The 19441-nt window shown below is 54.3% G+C and overlaps 8 protein-coding genes across 8 annotated transcripts; 4 read left to right on the forward strand and 4 right to left on the reverse strand.

Moving 5' to 3' along the window:
* Positions 1 to 176: 176 nt before the first annotated feature.
* Positions 177 to 3050, reverse strand: BO86DRAFT_399397 (Mechanosensitive ion channel family; the record flags this gene model as incomplete). Its single annotated transcript, XM_025673623.1, has 2 exons — positions 177 to 2372; positions 2430 to 3050. 2 exons carry the CDS (start codon positions 3048 to 3050, stop codon positions 177 to 179), a joined length of 2817 nt encoding a protein of 938 aa, XP_025527757.1.
* Positions 3051 to 3531: 481 nt separating this feature from the next.
* BO86DRAFT_89908 (uncharacterized protein) lies at positions 3532 to 4520 on the forward strand. Its single transcript, XM_025677770.1, has one exon. It carries the CDS (start codon positions 3712 to 3714, stop codon positions 4246 to 4248), a length of 537 nt encoding a protein of 178 aa, XP_025527758.1. The 5' UTR covers positions 3532 to 3711; the 3' UTR covers positions 4249 to 4520.
* A 1490-nt stretch (positions 4521 to 6010) lies between these two features.
* On the forward strand, positions 6011 to 8244 carry BO86DRAFT_389159 (tubulin alpha chain). The gene is made up of 7 exons (XM_025672052.1): positions 6011 to 6123; positions 6275 to 6333; positions 6420 to 6573; positions 6631 to 6718; positions 6772 to 6843; positions 6908 to 7411; positions 7481 to 8244. Exons 1-7 carry the CDS (start codon positions 6112 to 6114, stop codon positions 7945 to 7947), a joined length of 1356 nt encoding a protein of 451 aa, XP_025527759.1. The 5' UTR covers positions 6011 to 6111; the 3' UTR covers positions 7948 to 8244.
* BO86DRAFT_90027 (thiamine transporter TPC1) lies at positions 8172 to 9751 on the reverse strand. The gene is made up of 4 exons (XM_025677771.1): positions 9615 to 9751; positions 9428 to 9480; positions 9158 to 9311; positions 8172 to 9048 (listed from the first exon to the last, which is right to left on the reverse strand). Exons 1-4 carry the CDS (start codon positions 9645 to 9647, stop codon positions 8320 to 8322), a joined length of 969 nt encoding a protein of 322 aa, XP_025527760.1. The 5' UTR covers positions 9648 to 9751; the 3' UTR covers positions 8172 to 8319.
* A 358-nt stretch (positions 9752 to 10109) lies between these two features.
* BO86DRAFT_389162 (putative Gamma-butyrobetaine hydroxylase subfamily) lies at positions 10110 to 12429 on the forward strand. The gene has a single exon (XM_025672053.1). It carries the CDS (start codon positions 10450 to 10452, stop codon positions 12037 to 12039), a length of 1590 nt encoding a protein of 529 aa, XP_025527761.1. The 5' UTR covers positions 10110 to 10449; the 3' UTR covers positions 12040 to 12429.
* BO86DRAFT_389163 (PICOT family protein) lies at positions 12280 to 13650 on the reverse strand. Its single transcript, XM_025672054.1, has 2 exons — positions 12592 to 13650; positions 12280 to 12499 (listed from the first exon to the last, which is right to left on the reverse strand). Exons 1-2 carry the CDS (start codon positions 13360 to 13362, stop codon positions 12434 to 12436), a joined length of 837 nt encoding a protein of 278 aa, XP_025527762.1. The 5' UTR covers positions 13363 to 13650; the 3' UTR covers positions 12280 to 12433.
* Positions 13651 to 14026: 376 nt separating this feature from the next.
* BO86DRAFT_389164 (RNA exonuclease) lies at positions 14027 to 16809 on the forward strand. The gene has a single exon (XM_025672055.1). The coding sequence runs from the start codon at positions 14404 to 14406 to the stop codon at positions 16687 to 16689; it is 2286 nt and encodes a 761-aa protein (XP_025527763.1). The 5' UTR covers positions 14027 to 14403; the 3' UTR covers positions 16690 to 16809.
* A 68-nt stretch (positions 16810 to 16877) lies between these two features.
* Positions 16878 to 19172, reverse strand: BO86DRAFT_389165 (uncharacterized protein). The gene is made up of 2 exons (XM_025672056.1): positions 18751 to 19172; positions 16878 to 18693 (listed from the first exon to the last, which is right to left on the reverse strand). The coding sequence occupies exons 1-2, from the start codon at positions 19029 to 19031 to the stop codon at positions 17247 to 17249; spliced, it is 1728 nt and encodes a 575-aa protein (XP_025527764.1). The 5' UTR covers positions 19032 to 19172; the 3' UTR covers positions 16878 to 17246.
* Between the last annotated feature and the right edge of the window lie 269 nt (positions 19173 to 19441).

Here is a 19441-nt window from a genome sequence, read left to right on the forward strand (position 1 = left end):
TCTACCCCCTTTCAATGGACGAGACAATTATGATGAGTTACCACTAACAGATTGGTCTTCTATATATGATTTGATATTGACTGATCTTGCAAACTATTCAATCAGAAAGGGATATTTATCTACATGTTTATTATCTAAGGTGTAATTTTCAATATCACGAGATCTTCCGGGTGCAATCATTGCTTCTCCGCGGGATGAGAAACGCTGGGATGGAGTTCGGAGCCAGGGGCATCCGGGCTGGCGCCTTGATCGGAGCGGCCCTGCTCCATCAAATCGTCGGGTGCGCGGCTGACGCTGCTGCGATGATGCCGAAAGAAACGATTGTGGGTGATAGACGTCACACTGTGACCGCCCTGGGAGTCAACCGATCGGCGACCTGCGCGCGAAGTGGACGGGACGCTCAGATTGGAGTTGCTGCGACGGCGGGAGGATGAGTTACGACTCTGACGCTCGGCCTCTTCTTCCTCCTCTTCTTGGATGCGGCGCTCGGTGTTCTCCCGGTTGGTAGTTCGGACAATGTCCTCGACGCGGGCGCGGCGATCCTCAAAGACGTCGCCCATGACGTCGCCAGAGGAGATATCACGCATGCCCAGCGAGAAATCCACGTGTTTGCGGGAGAGCAAAGAATCGCCACGAGCCCGAGCCGCGGCAGTGTTCATTCCTTTGCGGAGAATGGATGGGTGACGGGTAGCGCTGCTGAACCCGGTATTCTCGGGGGCATAGCCGTGGTTGTCGCCGATAGGAGTCGGGGGAGGATGGCCATCTCTGCTGCCAGGAGTAGCGGGCATGTGAGGCTGCGGGAAACCGGCGATGTGGAAAGGAATATCGACACCGGCACCCTGGAGGTTCATGCGTGGTCCCTCGATGCCGATCTCCTGGAGGGCAACCATCAACATGCAGATGAACTTATTGCGGCGTTGCAGACGCAAGCCTTCGTTTTGCCAGTTCGACTTGTAAAAGAAGACGACATTGAGAGTTACAGAGAAGTTCTCCGTGATTGTGCGCATTTCGGTGAGAATATTGGTTTGAAACTCACGGCGTTCACTGCGGACAAACTCCAACAGGCGCTGGCGTAGGGCGTCAATCTGCTCGAGAGTGGTTCCATATTTGATGACAATGGGCACTGCTTCAGCCAGTGCACCGGACCGACGCTGGTTCAAAATGAACAAGCCGTTGAGATAACTGTTGGGGGCCTGCACGACATGGCCCTGCATCTTCTTGAACTCTGTGTACAGGAGCGAAATCTGCTTGACAAAGTAGTCATCGCCAAGACCGGCATCACCTGCGTTACCATACACAGTCACACGGTCACCAACATCAAATGGATGCTTCACGAAAACGAAGATGATGGATTGGAGGAATTCTTGCGCCGTGGCGGAGAAGAGCCACGACAATGCGAGAATACTAGATCCGGCAGATGTCAACACTCCGGCGGCGGACGTCGAAATGAGCGTCAAGAAGACGATCACGGTGATGATAATCACGAAGAATTCCAGAATGTTGTCGAGCCTGCCGACGACAGAGTCCAGGTCCTTCAATGATGCGGTGATGGCTTTGCGCTCCCGTCCAATCTCCACGCACACTGCTTCCAACTCCTCCATCGAGATATCTCCGTTCATATCCTTGTCAAACATGGTGAAAGCGGCGTCCGCCTCTTCGTTGTTATCGAAGGCTTCCTTGAGATCTCCAGAAAACACGGTCTCGAAACCATCCCGCACCAGAGTGCGATAGAGTCGACGAGCCAAGACCTGGCAGCCACTCGTGGTACGCAGCAAGGTCAGCACCACCTGATACGGGTGACTGCTGTTGTTAACCGTGCGGCCAGTGAAATCGGCAGCAACTGCGCCAGCCACGTCGCCCACCTTGTTTCCCACTTTGTTCAAGGCACCCTTGGCCAGACGTCCTGCCTTTCCGGCATAATGAAGCGGGGTCTTCATTCCGGTTGGGGTACCTTTGTCTTTTTCCTCGAACTCCGTGTCTTCAGCTGTGATCTTTCGCCGAGAGAAGTCATAAAGTTTAGTTAGACTGCCGATCTGAAATTTGTTGATCTCGATGCGATCCGCGTAAGTACGAGTGTGGAAGCTGATGGCGATGAATTGGATGATGACCTTTTCGACAAGGTTCAGAATCGTCCATACAAAGATAGAAATGATGATCTTGTTGACTGTATTCTCCCAAGATTTTGTGCCGTGGCTACCGTCGACGTGATGGTTCTTCATGGTGGGCAGAAACGAGATTTCCACACCAAGCCACCAAAAGAACAAGGTGCCATGGAGCTCGAGCTGTTTGGCCATGTCACGCCACTTTTTGGCGTTGTTGGTGAAAATACTAGCAATCCAGCCAGCTGGAACTGGGATACATTTCGAGACAATCTAGGAGGGAATTGAGGTTAGTATCTAGCCTGACATCATTCGATGAGTTGCACTCACTCTTCCGGCCCACAACGTCAACCAGACAATCTCCAACCAAACCGAAAACCAGAGCAATTTGACTCCTCCCACATTGGCGTCGGGGAACGCTAGGGCACCGACTAACAAAGGAATCAACAGGATCAGAACTAGTGGCACGATGTAGGTGAGGTAGCGCACAATGAAACTCGACTCGTGGAGCTTCTTAATGAATCTGGCGATGTTGGTGTTAGGATTCTCGGGAGGGTTGTAGACTGCCGCCTTCTCGTGCAGTGGATTGGTCGCCTCATCAAACTCATCAACGACATGCTGGGATGGACGAGAGCGAGAACGAGCCATCGAGGCACCGTCATCTTCGCCCTTTCTCATCGACCCCTCCTGCGTGGTGGAACGGGATGCCATGCGCTCGGCCTCAAGAACAGCCAGATCATCTTCCAGGCGCATCGACTCTTCTCGTGCAGTCGCAGGCGAGCGCAAGGCCGCGCGATCATAGTCATACGAGGTATCTACCCGAAGGTGATTGCCGTGGCCGCTGGTCGAGCCATCGTAGTAGGTTCCCTCGTCGGTATCGGGGGTGTCGCCCTCTAGTCTCTTCTCATGCTGATGTACCGGAACTTGGAGGTTCTCCGATGGGTGTGACATGCTGGCACCGGGCCAGTCGACGAGACTAATAAGCTCAAAGTCTGGTACCTGATTGATAACAGTATCGATTGACCTGGTCAACTTTCAAAACTGTGCAGACAGTCAGAAAAATGCCGACATGGGAAAATGAGAAAAAGTAGATGGATCGCCCGAAGAACATCCAGGGAATAGGAGGGAATAGGTTTTGTTTTTAATGGAAAAGCCAAGCTGTTGTGGACAGTCCGTGGGGAAATTGAGGTGAGACAGCAAAAAGCGCACGAGCGAGAGTGTCGAGTGAGGACTGGTGGGGACGATTGCCATAAATAAGATTACTAGAATTGATACATACCGCTCAAATGATTTAACTATGCATGGGAGCTATTAGAGGTTTTGAGAAGCAAGGCGAGGAAAGAACTCGCCGGTATTCTATACAAGCAAGTGGGAAGCAGTATGGAAGTACAAGAATGCGAACAGCTGAAGCAAATGCAGTGAGGTGAGAAGACGAGAGAGAATGGGTGAGAAAAGAAAGTGGAAAGGAAAAGGAGAAAAGAGACAAGACTATTGAAATGACAGGAAGACAGAAGAGGGACGAAGTGGGGAAGTCTGATGAAGAAAAGACGACGAACAGACAGACAGCTTGACTGACAAACCTTCACTTCCATCCACCGAGCTCCATCCATGGATGGCAGCAGCAATAGAGCAGGAGTTGATCGATGCGGAAACCTCGCCGATCGCACGGGAAAGTCGGCCAGTGGAAAGGCCCAGGAAACCGAGATGCTGCTCCCTCTGGTCCAGACCAATTTGCTTTACTCATACTCTACTTGCTGCCCTGCCGATGCGCATGATTCGGCGGATTATTGGCGATTGGCGTTATTGGCAATGTTTCTACTGCAGCCATGGGAATTATTCTCTGCTTTCTTCCAAATCTCATCGTACTATAACAGTGATTCTTCGATCTACTCCCCCACAGATACTGCAGAGGCAGGAATTCCGAAGCTATCGAGTTAGGCCAGTTGAAGTGAGATCGATAGATTGCGCCAGGGCGGAGACCCTCATTCAATCAGCAAACCAAACGGTCAAGGCAACAATGGCGCCGGCCCCAGTTGTGGCTGCGGTGGGCGTCGGGACTAACAATGAATGGGCCCTTCGAATCCCCACTTCGAAAGAACAAAGTGGACCCTTACAGACCCAGACTGGATCACTGTGCGTCGCGCAATGACTCCGCACTGCATCGTTTGCTGTTTTTCGAGGGGGTTATATCCCGATAGTATTATCGTCGGCTATCACCGTCGTGACTTGACTTCCTATGCTGCAAACCCTCATTAACTTTTGGTTCGGGGTATAGGACCTGCAGAAATAGCAATATTGCTATGGTCGGTCAACGCAGATTCTTTGAAAGGTGGAAGGGAAAGAACTCTTGACTGGTTCAGTCAAAGGCAAATGAAAAGAGAAAAAATCCACGACGCAGTGTGGCGACTGCCAAGAAACGCCACAATTCAGGCACTCCCGGCCGCCGTCATGGAAATTTCCCTTCTGAACACTGGCTGTTTCTTGGAACAATTGTTGTTCCTAATTGCCGTGGAACATCCGAAGTGCATCATCACGCAGAGCAGATTCTCTGGATCTCCGCGTCACCCCTGACGCCCAACCCAGACTTTCTAGCCAGAGCTCAGGCAAGCCGACAGTGTCCCATGCGACGGACGACACGACGACTCCTCTTGTGCCGTTATCTTTAGCGTTAACACGAGCTGTGTTTAACCCTGACTCAGGGTAGCTCGTCTGCTAAAATGCTAGTGCTCTGTAGTGCAGCCGATCGTTGGCCCCGGTGGCTTCGGTAAACCCAACGATAGAAACCTAAATAATGCAGCCTCTTATAATCTCGTGCAGGAGATCACCACACTGTTAGACAGTATAGGTACTTGGTACAATAACCATCCCTTGATAGCGATAATACTGATTTCCATGGTTGAAGTCCTTGCATTTCCAGGCTTTTGCCTTGGAATTAACGTGTTCATTGTGATGAAACTCCATGACAACATCTTTTGTATTATCTGAGTTTTGTGCAGATGCAGGGGCGGAGTATTTATGCGCATAAATCTCGCAGCCCGGCTCGGAATCCCTAATCGAGTTCGTGTCTCAAGCCTCCGACATCATAATTGACCCTCGACGTGTCCTATTCTACCCCTCCTTGTCTACTGCCGATCCCAGATAACGAAGCGAGCCCAGTTTTCTATTCTGGCGCGGTGCGTGAACTATAAGATGATCATTTGTCCGCCTCGGGGAATCTGATAGGTTCCGGTTAAATGCTGCTAAGAATGAACCATGTCGGGTGAGAATTGTGATTGTGGTGGTTTCGTAGGCTGTTCTGTCATGAGCGAGGCTTCCAGTAGAGATTGTATGGAAGCGGATAATGGCGATGATGCGCCATACAATCGTTGCAAAACAATTCGGATTCTCAGCACTTGTATATCGAATAAGCACAAGTATCATGGACTCTGGTAGAGATAGAGGAGAAGGCACCTGAGAATCGTTTGCTGGGTGACCACGCAGTTTCGATTTGATACGAGTGCTTTTCACCTATGCTTGGTGCTGTTAGACTATTAGGTATCCATGATGCCGCGGTGTCCCCGCATTCCGCATAGTTTCACGTGGGAGACGTTTAAGCGAATGGGTCAGGTAAAAGTTCGTAGTTCTTGGGTAAGTATACTAACAACAGAGGGGAACGAATTAGCATACTCTCTTTCAATGCACTTGGAGTGCAACTCTACTAGCCCTGAGGTAGTAGTTGAGGTAAACTGAAGGTTTGTAAGATGGAACCAGCTTGTTGATTGGTTCCCCTCGAGGTTGTTTACAAACCCGGTAAGCGCGTGTTGTTGCCAGTTGTTGTTGTCCGTCACCAAAGTACCACCCGGTCATGGCACCATCATCTTCCAACTCTGTCTCCCCTCATCACCATCTTTCCCTCTTTCATCACCCCTCATCATTCTTCATCCCTCACTGTCAACTGTTCATCTCTGCTCATCTCTATTGATCTCGGATCCCAGCCTGATTCATCACGGAAGAAGGCAGCCAAATCTGCAACATGAGAGGCGAGGTAAGAAGTATACCAGTTTCCCGAGCGTTTGCTTCCCCGCACGGCTCCCCTCCTCCCCTCCTCCCCTCGATTAGCTTCGAGTTACCTCAAGAAGACCGGTTTGCTGTGTAATTTTAGCCCTTCTTGGAATCTAACGTGATTTGCCAATCAGGTTTGCCATATTCACATCGGCCAGGCAGGTATCCAGCTGGGTAACAGTGCCTGGGAGCTGTAAGTTGGCCTCGCTCACTCCCTCATGACATGATCTGCACCGCCCCCGAGGACAGACCAGTGCTGAACTCATGGCTTCATAATAGATATCTCCTCGAACATGGTCTCAAGGCAGACGGTCACCTAAATCCCGATGCCGTTGATGAGACCAGATCCGCGGGCTCTTTCGAAACGTTCTTCAGCGAATCCAGCAACGGAAAATATGTCCCTCGCTCGATATTTGTCGATCTTGATCCATCGGTAGGGCCTCGATCGAGTCAATTTCATCGAAGTGATAATACAGGCTAACGAATATAGCCCGTTGACGAGGTTCGCACTGGGCAATATCGCCAGCTGTTTCACCCTGAAACCCTGATCAATGGCAAGGAGGATGCTGCTAACAACTGTATGACTCTCAGAAGCGTCTGTAACGTTATAGAAAGCGCTGACTTTGTCTAGATGCACGTGGACACTACACCATTGGGAAAGAAATGGTTGAAGAAGTCGCCGACCGCGTTCGTCGTGTTGCTGGTATATTGTCATCCCGGCGTCTCTGGCTGTGCGAACGTGTTGAACGATATACTAACCCACCCAGATAACTGCTCCTCGCTTCAGGGCTTTCTAGTATTTCATTCCTTTGGCGGCGGTACTGGCTCTGGCTTCGGTGCCTTGTTGCTGGAGCGCCTTTCGACCGAGTACGGCAAGAAATCGAAGCTTGAGTTCGCCATTTACCCTTCACCTCGCGTCTCAACTGCAGTTGTCGAGCCATACAACGCGGTCCTGTCGACACATAGCACCATCGAGAACGCTGACTGCACTTTCTTGGTTGATAACGAGGCTGTCTACGAGATTTGTCGCCGCAACCTGGATATCCCGCGTCCCGGCTACGACCACCTCAACCGCCTCATTGCTCAGGTAGTGAGCTCGATTACTTCCAGTCTTCGCTTCGAGGGCGCCCTCAATGTCGATTTGGCCGAATTCCAGACCAACCTGGTGCCTTTCCCTCGCATTCACTATCCATTGATCTCATTTGCACCTGTGGTTTCGAGCAACCGCAGCTCGCACGAGAGCTTTAAAGTTCAGGATCTGACCTTCCAGTGTACGTGTTCTGCATGGTGCCGAGAGTCGCTCATAGATATATGAGTCGATAACTGACAATGCTCTCCAGGCATCGAGCCCCATAACCAAATGGTTGTTTGCGACCCGCGGAAGGGCAAGTATATGGCGGTTGCTTTGTTGTACCGTGGTGATGTTATCCCGCGCGACTGTAACCAGGCTATTGCCGCCGTCAAAGCCAAGAATACATTCCACCTGGTCGAATGGTGCCCTACAGGGTTCAAATTGGGCATCAATTTTCAGAAACCCATGCGCGTTCCTAACAGCGAGCTCGCTCCTGTTGATCGGTCGGTCAGCATGCTCGCGAATACTACTTCAATTGCCGAAGCATGGAGCCGCTTGGATCATAAGTTCGATCTGATGTATGCCAAGCGCGCGTTTGTTCACTGGTACGTGGGTGAGGGTATGGAAGAAGGTGAATTCTCCGAAGCCCGCGAAGATTTGGCTGCGCTGGAGAAGGACTACGAGGAGGTTGCCGGCGACAGCCTGGAAACCGAAGACCTGGACGCAGAGTACTGAGGGTTCTTCGCGTTCTGCTTTGATTGTCTTTGCGTTCTGGTTTGCCAAATGCTTTGTTTTCGTTTTTAGCGTGTGACACCCCCTCCTGTTTTTGTTTTCCTCAGCCCCATCTTGACCGTTCCTGCTTTTGCCTCGTTTGGCTTCAATTATTTTGGCCAAGAGAGTTCAGAAGAAAAAGCTAGAGGTGCTCTGGGATTTGTAATGCTGGAATGAGTTTGCGGTCCGAATACGGCCAGGATGGATTGTGAATGAAGTCTAGTAGGTCGTTGAATAATTTACAAGATGCTTTTCTAAAAAGCTGGCGTATCATGTCTAGTGTATCCGAGCCTCAACAATCCAAGTCAGCTAGCTGCCACTCCCAGAGAGCCGCGCTCAATCGACAGCGATCTCCATATCCTGAAGCACCCGCAGCGAAGTCTCATACGTCCACATGGTCACCGCACTGGCCGGCGCCGCCTTGAATAGACTGACCGTTAGTCCGCGGTATAGGCCCCGCACGCCCTGCGTCCTCACAATCAACGCCATCGTACTGAAGACCCCCCGATACTCCGGGATATTGCGATGCACGTATAACAGCCGGGTCGGGCCCTGCACCTGCAACCGCTTCCGCACCAGATCCAGCGGGAACATCGCCGTCTTGGCCAGGACACTCGCCACCACGCCGGCCGCCGCATCCCCACTGCCCGCCGGCAAGTAGGGCACCTGCTGCGGCAGCGTCGCCACGACCGGCCGCAGCGCTTCATACGTCGCAAAAAACAGACCCATGTAAGGCACCACCTGACCCACGGCGGCGCTGCCGCCCCGGAAGAACCCGCGCGGGCCCTCCTGGCGCGCGATGTCGCGCACCGAGGCCAGCAGCGACGGGTAGACGCGCTGCGTGCCCTGGGCGGCGAACCGCGTGCGCAGCAGATCCAGCGGGTAGGTGGAGAAGGTGGCCAGGCCGCCGGCCAGGGCCCCGGCAATGAAGGATTCGGCTGAGGCGGGGAGCCGGTTGGGCAGCTCGGTGGCCAGGATCTGCGTCGTTGTGCGGTAGGTGCTGAATTGGATGATGCCGTAGGCTAGGTAGAGGAGTTCGGCGGGGACGTTGCCTTTCCAGAGACCCTGTTTTTTTTTTGTGTGAGGGTCAGTGATGTGGTTCGGGGTTGGGTTTGGTGATTTAGTGGCTGGAGGAAGGGTGGTTGGGGAGGGAACACGGCTCAGAAAAACGCACTGTGATTCCTTCCTCGCGCAGGATCGACTTCATCGTCGACAGCGTGCCCTTGTAGATTGGTCCGGTGACATGTTGGTGGGAGATCGGGTCGGAGAGGGAGTGGATTTGCAGTTGGAGACGGATTTTCACAACGTCGAGGGGGGCGATGCAGAATCTGTGGTGTTTTTGATTTTCCGGTTAGCTTGAGCTTCTTCATGAATGGGAGAGGTTGGAGCAGTTGATAGGCAAAAGCGAGGTGGGTTGCGATGCTTTTGAGGAATCCGAACGTACCGGGAGAAGAGGCCTGCGATTCCGCCCGCGAGGACGACTTGTCGTCGCGACCCCTGAGGAAGGACATGTCAGTCGATTTGCGCCTGGGATGAGGGACGAAGGCAAAGTGTAGATAGATGAGAGCAAGACCGACTTGCACAATCGCAAGAAATAGGAAGTCCAGCCAAGCACTGATCCATGCACTCACCTCATCCTTGAGGTGTTCGCCCCCGGCCGACATGCATGTGATTGCTGAGGGTCAATGGGAGAAGAGAAAAACGAGGGAAAATCGGCGGATGTTCGCGCGCAGGCGCTAGTGATTGCTCTGATGTCGAATGTAGCGTTATACTCGATCGAAGGTCATTTGAATCTGGCTCGTGGCGTTGGGGAAAGTCCACAATACTTGTATGCGACGTTTTTACTGAGCAACAAGTTGAACCGGCGATTGGGTCAGAAATACGTCAAAGGGTGAGATCTGGATGGTCTAGTCCTCCAATTGAAACTGGAGCCGGCTAAATTTAGTGCGACTCCGATAGAGAATGCACTGGTAACACGCAGTCGGGGTGTAAGTGGGTGCAACGATTGTGTTGGGGAGATAGAAGATCGCCCAAGTGCTAGAAAAATGAGATGCTCTCCCGCGCGCGCGAGATGACGTGAAGGCCCGCGCGTCATTTGTTGGTTGCAGAGCAACGAGGGATCACATCGTGATTTTGGTGGGGAATTCGGAATTCACTGATGAATTTCTCTGCACTATGTTTTTGTTTCAGGTGGTGATGCTTGAATTGTTTTTAGGTGACAGAAGCAATGCAACACACTACCTAGCAGGAGATTTAAAGCGGCATGAGGCCAGTCCACAAGCGAGAAGAAGCGCGATGCGAAGATCTCGACCTCCGAGCCTCGGCACTCATTCTCGAGTATTAGCTGATGCGGTCTGCTTCCCCTCCATGACTCCCTTCCCTTCTTTCCTTTAGCCCGGTGCTATATATATGCTTCTGCCTCACCTTGTGCAGCAGCGCTCAGAGCCTAGATGAAGTGAGATCGACATGGCGTCCTTGTTTAGAAGAAGCCTCCTGCGATCTCCTCGCATCGCAACAGCTCTCACCCCCGCACTCCGTCGCAGCTACGCAAAGAAGTCAAGTCTCAGGCAGGAAAAGAAGGAGGAACCCGAGATCTCAGCAGGGCATGGACAACCCTCTGCTCCAGCGAGCCCTTCCGTTCTCCTTCCAGAATCCGAGTTCAACCAAGACGACTACCAAAGCGCCGCCCCGGAAGATACTCATCCCGAACGTTGGCCGTCGTTCGCACCCTTGGGGATTCCTATCCAAGTCCAAGGTATATGGGTGGAAAAAATTGAGGCGACACGGGATGCTCTACTGATCAAACAACCTGGACGGAAGGAGTTCTCGGTACTCTATCACACGCTGCGCGATGCATGCAAATGCTCCCAGTGCGTGGACCCGTCTACTAAGCAACGCAATTTCCGCACCACCGAGATACCCATTGACATCAAGCCGCGGTCTATAGAGATCAAGGACAACCGAGTGGTGGTAAACTGGGACCGAGGAATGGCAAGCGGCGAGACGACCCACATATCCAAGTACCACATCGATCATATCAAACACGGCGTCCTGGCGCCACTTCTGGAAGTTGCTAGCAGCAAGAGACGGTGGCGAAAGATCTGGAACCGTGCGACGATCGAACAAGATGTGTACTGGGTCGATTACAATGATTTCATGCGGGAAAGTGAAGAATTCGCCTTGGCCCTGCGAAGCCTGTCTGAAACCGGACTCATTTTCGTCAAGAACATCCCGGACTCTCGCGCCGAGGTCGAGAAGATCGCGACCCGGCTCGGTCCCCTCCGCAACACGTTCTACGGACCGACCTGGGATGTGCGCAACAAGCCCAATGCCGAGAATGTCGCCTACACGAACCAGTTCCTGAACTTCCACATGGACCTGTTGTACATGAACGAGCCCCCGGGGTTCCAGCTCCTGCACTGCCTCCGGAACTCGTGCGACGGCGGCGAGTCGCTCTTCGCCGACACCTTCCACGTGTCGCGGTCCATGTTCCATGACAAGCGGCTGCTCTGGAAGGCTCTGACGCGGCTGGAGCTGACCTACGAGTACAACCACGCGGATCACTTCTACACCAACACCTGGCCGGTGTTCGAACAAGAGTTCCCGCTGCCGCGGGAGGGCCTCCGGCGGCGGCTGACCCGGGTCAACTACTCGCCGCCCTTCCAGGCGAGCATCACGGACCGCTACAAGGACCACAGCGAGTACACCCTGGCCTTAGAGGCGCTGAAGTACTTCGCGGAGAAGCTCGAGGACCCCAAGAATGTCTTCGAGCTGAAACTCGAGCCGGGCCAGTGCGTCATCTTCGAGAACCGGCGCGTCGTGCACGCCCGCCGCGCCTTCAACACCGCCCAGGGCGACCGCTGGCTGGCCGGTGCGTACGTCGACGAGGATGCCGTGCTCTCCCGGGTCCGCACCGTGGTCCGCAACCGGGCCTTCAGAAATATCTGGCATGATCGCGACTACAGCCCGATGTTTCCCAGGACGCCAAATCAAGCCCGCCGGAACAAGGATCCTGAAAACTGGACGGCAAACGTCTGGCGCGCGGTGCCGTCGTAGGTTGGAATTCTTCCTGGCGCCATACCTGAAAATGTATGCCTGCATGGCCAGATGCCCCAATGAAGCGAATTGCTTGACTTGCAGAATTCTATCTGTCTATCATATACAATATATATCGCATGAATTCTACGAGGGGGCATACACCGCAGCCTTTGCTTCCATAGAGAGGATGTAGGACGGACATATCACTTCGAGCGGCACAAGACCAAGACGGCAAAGGAACGGAAGAAGCTGAAACCAGTGGTTGAATAATTAAATCTTTTGGTTCTTTTTTTCTCAATATCCATCGCTAGATCTTAGAGAGAACTGAACAACTAGGAAGTATCTTTGTTAAAAGAAAAAGGGACGAGCACAATACAGGGATCCCCAACGACGCAGACCTATTCTATAATACTCACACAGCCTTGTTGACCGAGTACATGGCAAGGAAATCCGGGTCATTCTCCAGTTCTTCCTTAACCTGTCATGGGGAGAGACATTAGCACAATTGACCTACCCAAAGAAAAGCAGACAGAGGCAAAAAGGAAAAGGGAAAGAGAAAAGAGAACATACAATATCCAACCCACCGACCAACTCGCCATCCACCCACAACTGGGGGAAAGTGGGCCAATCGGCGAACTCCTTCAGGCCCTGGCGCACGTCCTCATCGGCCAGAATGTTGAAGAACCCGTACTTGACGCTGCGCTCGCGCAGGATGCCGACCAACTGCCGACTGAACCCGCACTGCGGCGCGCTGGGCGTGCCCTTCATGAACAGCATGACCGGCGCGGCCTTGACCAGCTCCGCCAGGCGCGCGAATAGGGCCTCCTTTGTCTCCGCCGTGGCGACGGGGCCAGCAGCAGCTCCGCCCGTGGCTCCGTTGGGCGCCTGGGTGGCGGTCGTGGGCGCGGCGGCGTCCTCGCGGGGCACGGCGGTCAACGGCGGGGGGATGGCGGTCTTCTGCTGGGGGAGGTGTGATGGTTGTGCGGTGTTGCTGCCGGGGCCGGCGTAGCGCTCGACGGCATCGCGCACGCGCACGGCTTCGCTACCGCTGATGGACTCGAGGATCTGGCCGTCGCGGACGAGGACGACGAAGGGCACGGCGGTGACGTCGTAGTCTTCGGAGATGTCGGGCAGCTCCTCGGCGTTGACGCTCAGGAACGCGGTCGTCGGCGGGTTGGTCGCCGGGTATTGCGAGGCCAGGGCCGACAGCACGGCGCGCATCTGCGTGCAGGGCGCCGCCCAGGGGGCGTGGAAGTACAGGACCAGCAAGCAGGTCGGCGGCAGCGAGGAGAGGTAGGTTGGAAACTCGGCTTCCGAGGCCACTTCGATGAGGGCGGACATTGTGATTTTCTTGGTTTGTTGCGGGGGGTTTTGTTTATCTGCTGGTGGATTGAGGCGGTAGGAGGGGAGAGGGGAGGGTCAAGTAGACGTCTTGTGTGTGTGTGCGTGTGTGTGTGTGACTGTGACGATGGCGTGGGGTGGGGGGGTATGAGCGAGCGCGCGGGCGGCGGGCGAGGTCGGCGGGGTGAGGGAGGGAGGGGGGACCTTAAGAGGGGCGTGTGTGTCGAGAGCGCTGGACTGGATGAGTTGGAGAAGTTGTTTGCTTGAATCTGCTTCGTAAACCAGGTTGGTATACCCAATCTAGTGAGTATAGTGAGTAGGAAGGAGGAGAAGAAGATAGGTGATCAAGGGAGCAAAGACAATAAGAAGCCCCCTGTACTATGAATGGAACAATCGAGGGAAGAAGAGGGAAAGGATGATCGATGGCGAAATTTTGGCCGCTTATCAGATCGAACCATGTTTTGTAATACAGCTACCGCTCATACTGTACTGTCCCATCTTGCGATCTTCGGCGCTCTGCAGCTGGTTTGATTGGCGGGATTCGAGGCAAGAAAGCCTTAGGATGAGTAATCACTTTGCCGTCGGGCATCGGGATGGATTCTTATCGGGAATTGATCGATTCATTGAATTTCAGCAGAAGCAGAGATTCGCTTCTGCTTCTGCTGAAGCCTTGCTCAAAGGTCGTCGTAACAGTGCTCAGCTATTGCGAAGCCTACCCTATAATGGCTCTTGGACCCCGCGCAGGTCCAGCTTGCATGTTTTGCAGATGCAACCTTCCTGCAGGCGCTGCGACAACCACAACTCATCACCGCCCGCGATACACTATCATCACATGACCCAACAATCGATAGGATCTTCGCCGCGCGACATCCGAGATTTGTCAATCGCCAGGCAGATTATCCCAATTCTCTCGACATATTTGCGGTGGATCAGAAGTTGGCTCCGTGTCCGAACTGGCCTCTAACTTAGTTTGCTGGAACCGGTGTAGCTGGGCAAGCTCCTTCAGACACTCCCACCCATTGCCGCGCTGTCAACCCAGAAATGGCCGGATCCAGAAAGCGCAAGCACGCCGATTGCTCGGACGACGAAAGTCCTGTGAAAACCAATCCAGACACAGGGAATGGCTTCGGAATCGCACAGACCCTTGCCTCCATTCAGAAGTCGGCATCGGAATCGAACGAGAACAACGACAACTCTGCGACGTCCGACGCCGGGGCCGATAAGGCGCAGAAGGGAGCTCAGCGACCAAGCAAGAAGAAGCGCGTGGATGGCGTCAAGACCAAGTATCCCGTCCTCACATACGTTGAAGGGCGATTACAATCATCCATCCGGATCGCAGACCTACAAAGTCTGCTTCTCTACTGTTTCGCCGATGGCATTGCACCACAATGGATCTCCATCAAGCACTCCGGCTACGTTCGAAAGATTGTGGTGGTGATGGTTCCTGGCCTGGAGCTTGGGATGCTGGATGGATCTATACCGCTGGCATCGGAGGAAGCTAGCGAACAGATGGACGTGGATAAGGATACAGAATCTGCGGAGAAACAGGAGGAGGATCCCAAGACGGCGGACTTTGCCCGGTGGAAGCAAGGCTTGCCTCTGGAGGATCGCTCCCATCGGTTCAACCCGCGGCCGTTGACGCGGGAGAGTCTCCCAGAGCCTTTGCAGTCGTTGGCCGATATGTTCCCTCATGCTTGGCCGGTGAAGGCGCCTGGAGACACGAAGTACAACAAAGTCCACTCGCCGCTCCAGGCGATGCTCCTCACGCCACTACCGAAGAACAAGGAGAGTAACAACACAAAGGGTCCAAAACCGCCGAGGGTGGACAAGAACCAGGCCTCCCAGAGAACGCCGATCACTACATTTATCAGTTCCGTCGCGGATCTGCGCGAAAACGACTACGTCCTACATCCGGCTCTCATGGCCAACGAGCAAGAGAGGTTGAATCTAGCAGAGAGCCGCAAGCGAGCCGGTCAATCCGCCGAGGATGGATGGGTTGACACCCACGTTGAAAGTCTCGAGGCTGGCCAGGTACCGGAGGCTGAGATCCAGCAGGGAAGCATGACCGCTGGACGGGACGTACTGGCGCTGGACTGCGAAATGTGTATCACGGAGGGGGGCCAGTCCGAACTCACGCGGATCAGTCTGGTGCGCTGGGACGGAGAGGTCGTACTCGACGAGCTCGTGAAGCCACAAAAGCCCATAATCGACTACCTCACTCGGTTCTCCGGCATCACCAAGGAGAAGCTCGACCCCGTCACGACCACCCTCGCCGACATTCAGGAGAAGCTCCTCACCATCCTTACTCCCCGAGCCATCCTCGTCGGCCACTCCCTCAACTCCGATATGAACGCCCTCAAGATGACCCACCCCTTCATCGTCGACACCACTTTCATCTACCCCCACCCGCGCGGCCCGCCCCTCAAATGCAGCCTGAAGTGGCTCACTCAAAAATACATGGGCAAGGAGATCCAAAAGGGCCAAACCGGCCACGACTCCATCGAAGACGCCCGCGCCGTGCTCGAGCTCGTCAAGCAGAAGTGCGAGAAGGGCGAGCGCTGGGGCACGGGCGACAACTCCAACGAAAGCATCTTCAAACGTCTTGGCCGCTCCACCCGGCCTGGCAAGCACACCCCCTCAACCAACAACAACACCAACAATGATACCCCTGAAGGCCGCACCGGCGCCGTCGTCGACTGGGGCAACCCCGAGCGCGGCTTCGGCGCCCAGGCGACCGTCGCCATCGGCTGCGTCGACGACAACGACGTCGTCAACGGCATCGCCTCCGCCGTCAACGGCGACGAGACCCACCCTTCCATCCCCGGCGGCGGCGTGGACTTCACCTGGGCGCGGCTGCGCGAGCTCGAACTCCACCGCGGCTTCTGTAATCGTCTCCCCGACCCCAACAATGCCAACGAATCGACCGCCGTGGTTCCTGCCGCCGAGGAAACCACAGCAACACCAACAACAACGTCCAGTGACGCCGCAGCAGCCACAAGCACGACGGCATCACCCTCCGAGGAGAAAACACAAGACCACCCAGCACCGACGCCACAGTTATCGGACGTGGTCAGCCGCACGGTCGCGAATCTCCAGCGCATCTACGACGCCCTCCCGCCCTGTACCTTGTTCATGGTCTACTCGGGCACCGGGGACCCGCGCGAGGTCAGCCGTCTGCAGGCGATGCACAAGCTGTTCCGCGAGGAGTATAACTCCAAGAAGCCATGGGATGAGCTCAGTGTCAAGTGGACGGATACGGAGGAGCAGGCGCTCAAGAAGGCCTGCGAGCGCGCCCGCGAGGGCTGTGGGTTCATGTGTGTAAAATAACCTCTGTGTGTATGGACGTGTGTGTGTTTCCCGCTCATCTCGGGTAGGTTGGCGCCTTAGGATAGTGAAAATCGGAGCTTGGATCTCGAATCATTATATCTACCTTGGGGTGGAATATCATATATCAGACAATTTACCTAACTATCGGTGGATTACTAAGTGGCTCTGCTTTTGGGAGTTATTCAATCCGAGGTTTCATGTATGAATCATAGATACCATCTGATTGTTATCCTGATCAAGGTAGGTAGATTGTAGCTTTGACCTCAGACGATGAGGGAATATTATTTGGGGGGAGGTCTCGATATTTCAAAAAAGGAGATACAATCTAAGACTTAACCAGCCGAATCCATCCACCCACCTACCCACCTGTTCACCGATACGCCGGCAAGGAGAAACTGAAGGGACACTTTTCGTGCGCCGAAGATGACAAAAGAAAAAGCATGGCGTACCTTGGAAGGCCAAGCTTGGGGTTCTTGAAAGGAGAGGAAGAGTTGAATCGGAGAATGTTTTGTGAGCTAAGAGGAGGCACTATATGGTATTCCGCCTTTCACCAATTTTCATCGGGAAGTATCTGTTTCCATGGCCTCCTCGCGTTGCATGGCCAGCCGGACCATGATGTCGCGCGCGGCGGTCTGGGCCTTGCGCTTCTCGCTGGTGTCCGTTGTCTGGACGTCGTTCATGGCAACAGGGGGGTTTTCTTTGCCGGCACTGGGTGGGTTCGGCTCGGTCGTGTTGAAGGTTTCGCCATTCAGATGGCCGTTGGGGAGTGACTGTCCGGGCGCGGAGAACAGGTTGCTCGCAGACTGCCGTCTTCGGAGGCTCCGAGAGCGTGTCCGGCGAGGTTCTTGGCCCGGGGCTGGTTCACTCGGGCTGGTGGTGGCAGCGGCGGCGAGAGAACCCGTTTCCTTGGGATTATTGGCACCGTTGGCGCCGTTGATGTTATTGGTGTTTTGTTCGGCAAGTGGCGCAGGCTTGATGTGAGAAAAGATGTCAGGTTTGGTGGTCTGGCTGAATGACTTGCGGGGCCGGCCTGCCTTCCTCGCGCTGGTGGAATTCTTGTCGGCCGGTTGGGCCAATCGGGGACGTTTGGTGACTGGCTCCCTTGACTGCGAATCTGTAGAGGCTTCCAGGCTTCCGTCCATATTGTGATCGTGGTGCGGTGTTTGATGTCGGGAATGGACTTCAATGCGCAGTCGAGCGGAACCCGAGGGGCTTGGTTCGCGTGTCGTCGTATCCGTCGTATGGACCGTTTCTGATTTCCGAAGCGGTGGATCCTTTAGGGGAATCTTGACGGCCGGTATAATATTCCTTCCATCCAGAGCAAAGTCGCCGATACTCTCGTCGTCATCGTCATCATCAAACGAGTCCCCGATCGGCAGGGTTCGACCACTTGGGAACGAGTCGGGCCACGGCCGCTTCCTGCTGCCCTGCAGTAGTCCTGGACTCCGTACTTCCGGTAGCATCTCGCCCACAGTCAATACCGGTAGTGAAGGGGGTAGTTGATCCTGTTGTCTAGCCGACTGTTGTTCCTCCACGTAGCGGTTCTTCAACTTCAAGGCTTCAATCTTCAATTTTAGTCTTTCGATCTCCTCGGACTTCGATCGGAGCTCCTTCAACACCGTTGCGATCATCAGGTCCTTGCTAGCAGGGCTGTTCATATCTGGACCGAAGCGACCGGGGCCGTTCAACTCGATGCGTAGGGCGGTAAATGCATGTTTGAGTTCGAACATGGTATCGTGAAGGTTGCTGACCGAGCTGGAGATATGGTCAAGGCTAAGACCTTGGTGTTGAATCTGTTGTTCCACCGAGATCCCATGACTTTCCAGCTCCGTAGATCCAGCCGGGACCAAGGCGCCTGGCTGCATAGAGGCCCTATCTCGTCGTTGTTCCTGTGGTGGGCATATCAGACGCTCGAGCGCTCCATCTTTGAAGGTGGGTTCGACGGTACGCATGGTAACGATCTCCCTGAATGACACTTTTGAAAGCTTCCAGAAGATGTTTGGACTTAAAAAATGCTGTCAGCCTAACACAAAAGAAGACTGAACATCATCCCTTTCTTACCCGTTGTCGAGGGCGCACAGCGCACCCAGCTTCTGCTGGCAAAGCTTGCAGGAGACTTCCTGTAGGATGCGACCCCGCAATCTGCTCAACTCCGAGGACTGAGGGATCTGCTTCTTTTCCGAGGAGATCGAGATGCGATGCAGCTCAACACTCAGCCACCCCGCCGCTATGGAGTAGGAATTCGAAAGCTTTGCCCACTCGTTCTCCAAGGCGGCGAGAGAGCTGGAGCATCGCGAGCACTGGCACAGGATCGCGGGTCGAGTGAGGCGGGACAGATCCATGGTGGCAGACATGATGAGGGAGAAGCGAGGGGGGGATGCGTGGCACCCACGCCGGGGAAATTTAGGTGGTGATCGGTTGTGTCGCTGTAGCCAAATTTCGATTCTCTGAGGAAGGGGGGAAGGAGAGGGGGAGGTCGCAAGTTCAGACAGGACGTTCCGAGTCCATCAGGGCGCAAACCTGCCCGCGAAGATCCAGAGGTCTCGACTGCTGACTCAGCCACCAACTGGGGACACGTCGGCGGGTCGACCTTTCCTCCTTGGGACTATCGATAAGAACGGCGCGCGTTTGGCGTGTCGTCATAGGCTGACACCGAGCGTTGTTTACTGTGTTACAGCCTGTCTTACAATTACAGCTATTTTTTACTCTTTTTTAATGGATCGGGACCCGACTGGATCATCCCCCCCCTTCC

The sequence above is a fragment of the Aspergillus japonicus genome (assembly GCF_003184785.1).
Source record: "Aspergillus japonicus CBS 114.51 unplaced genomic scaffold BO86scaffold_23, whole genome shotgun sequence".
Lineage (NCBI taxonomy): Eukaryota > Fungi > Ascomycota > Eurotiomycetes > Eurotiales > Aspergillaceae > Aspergillus > Aspergillus japonicus.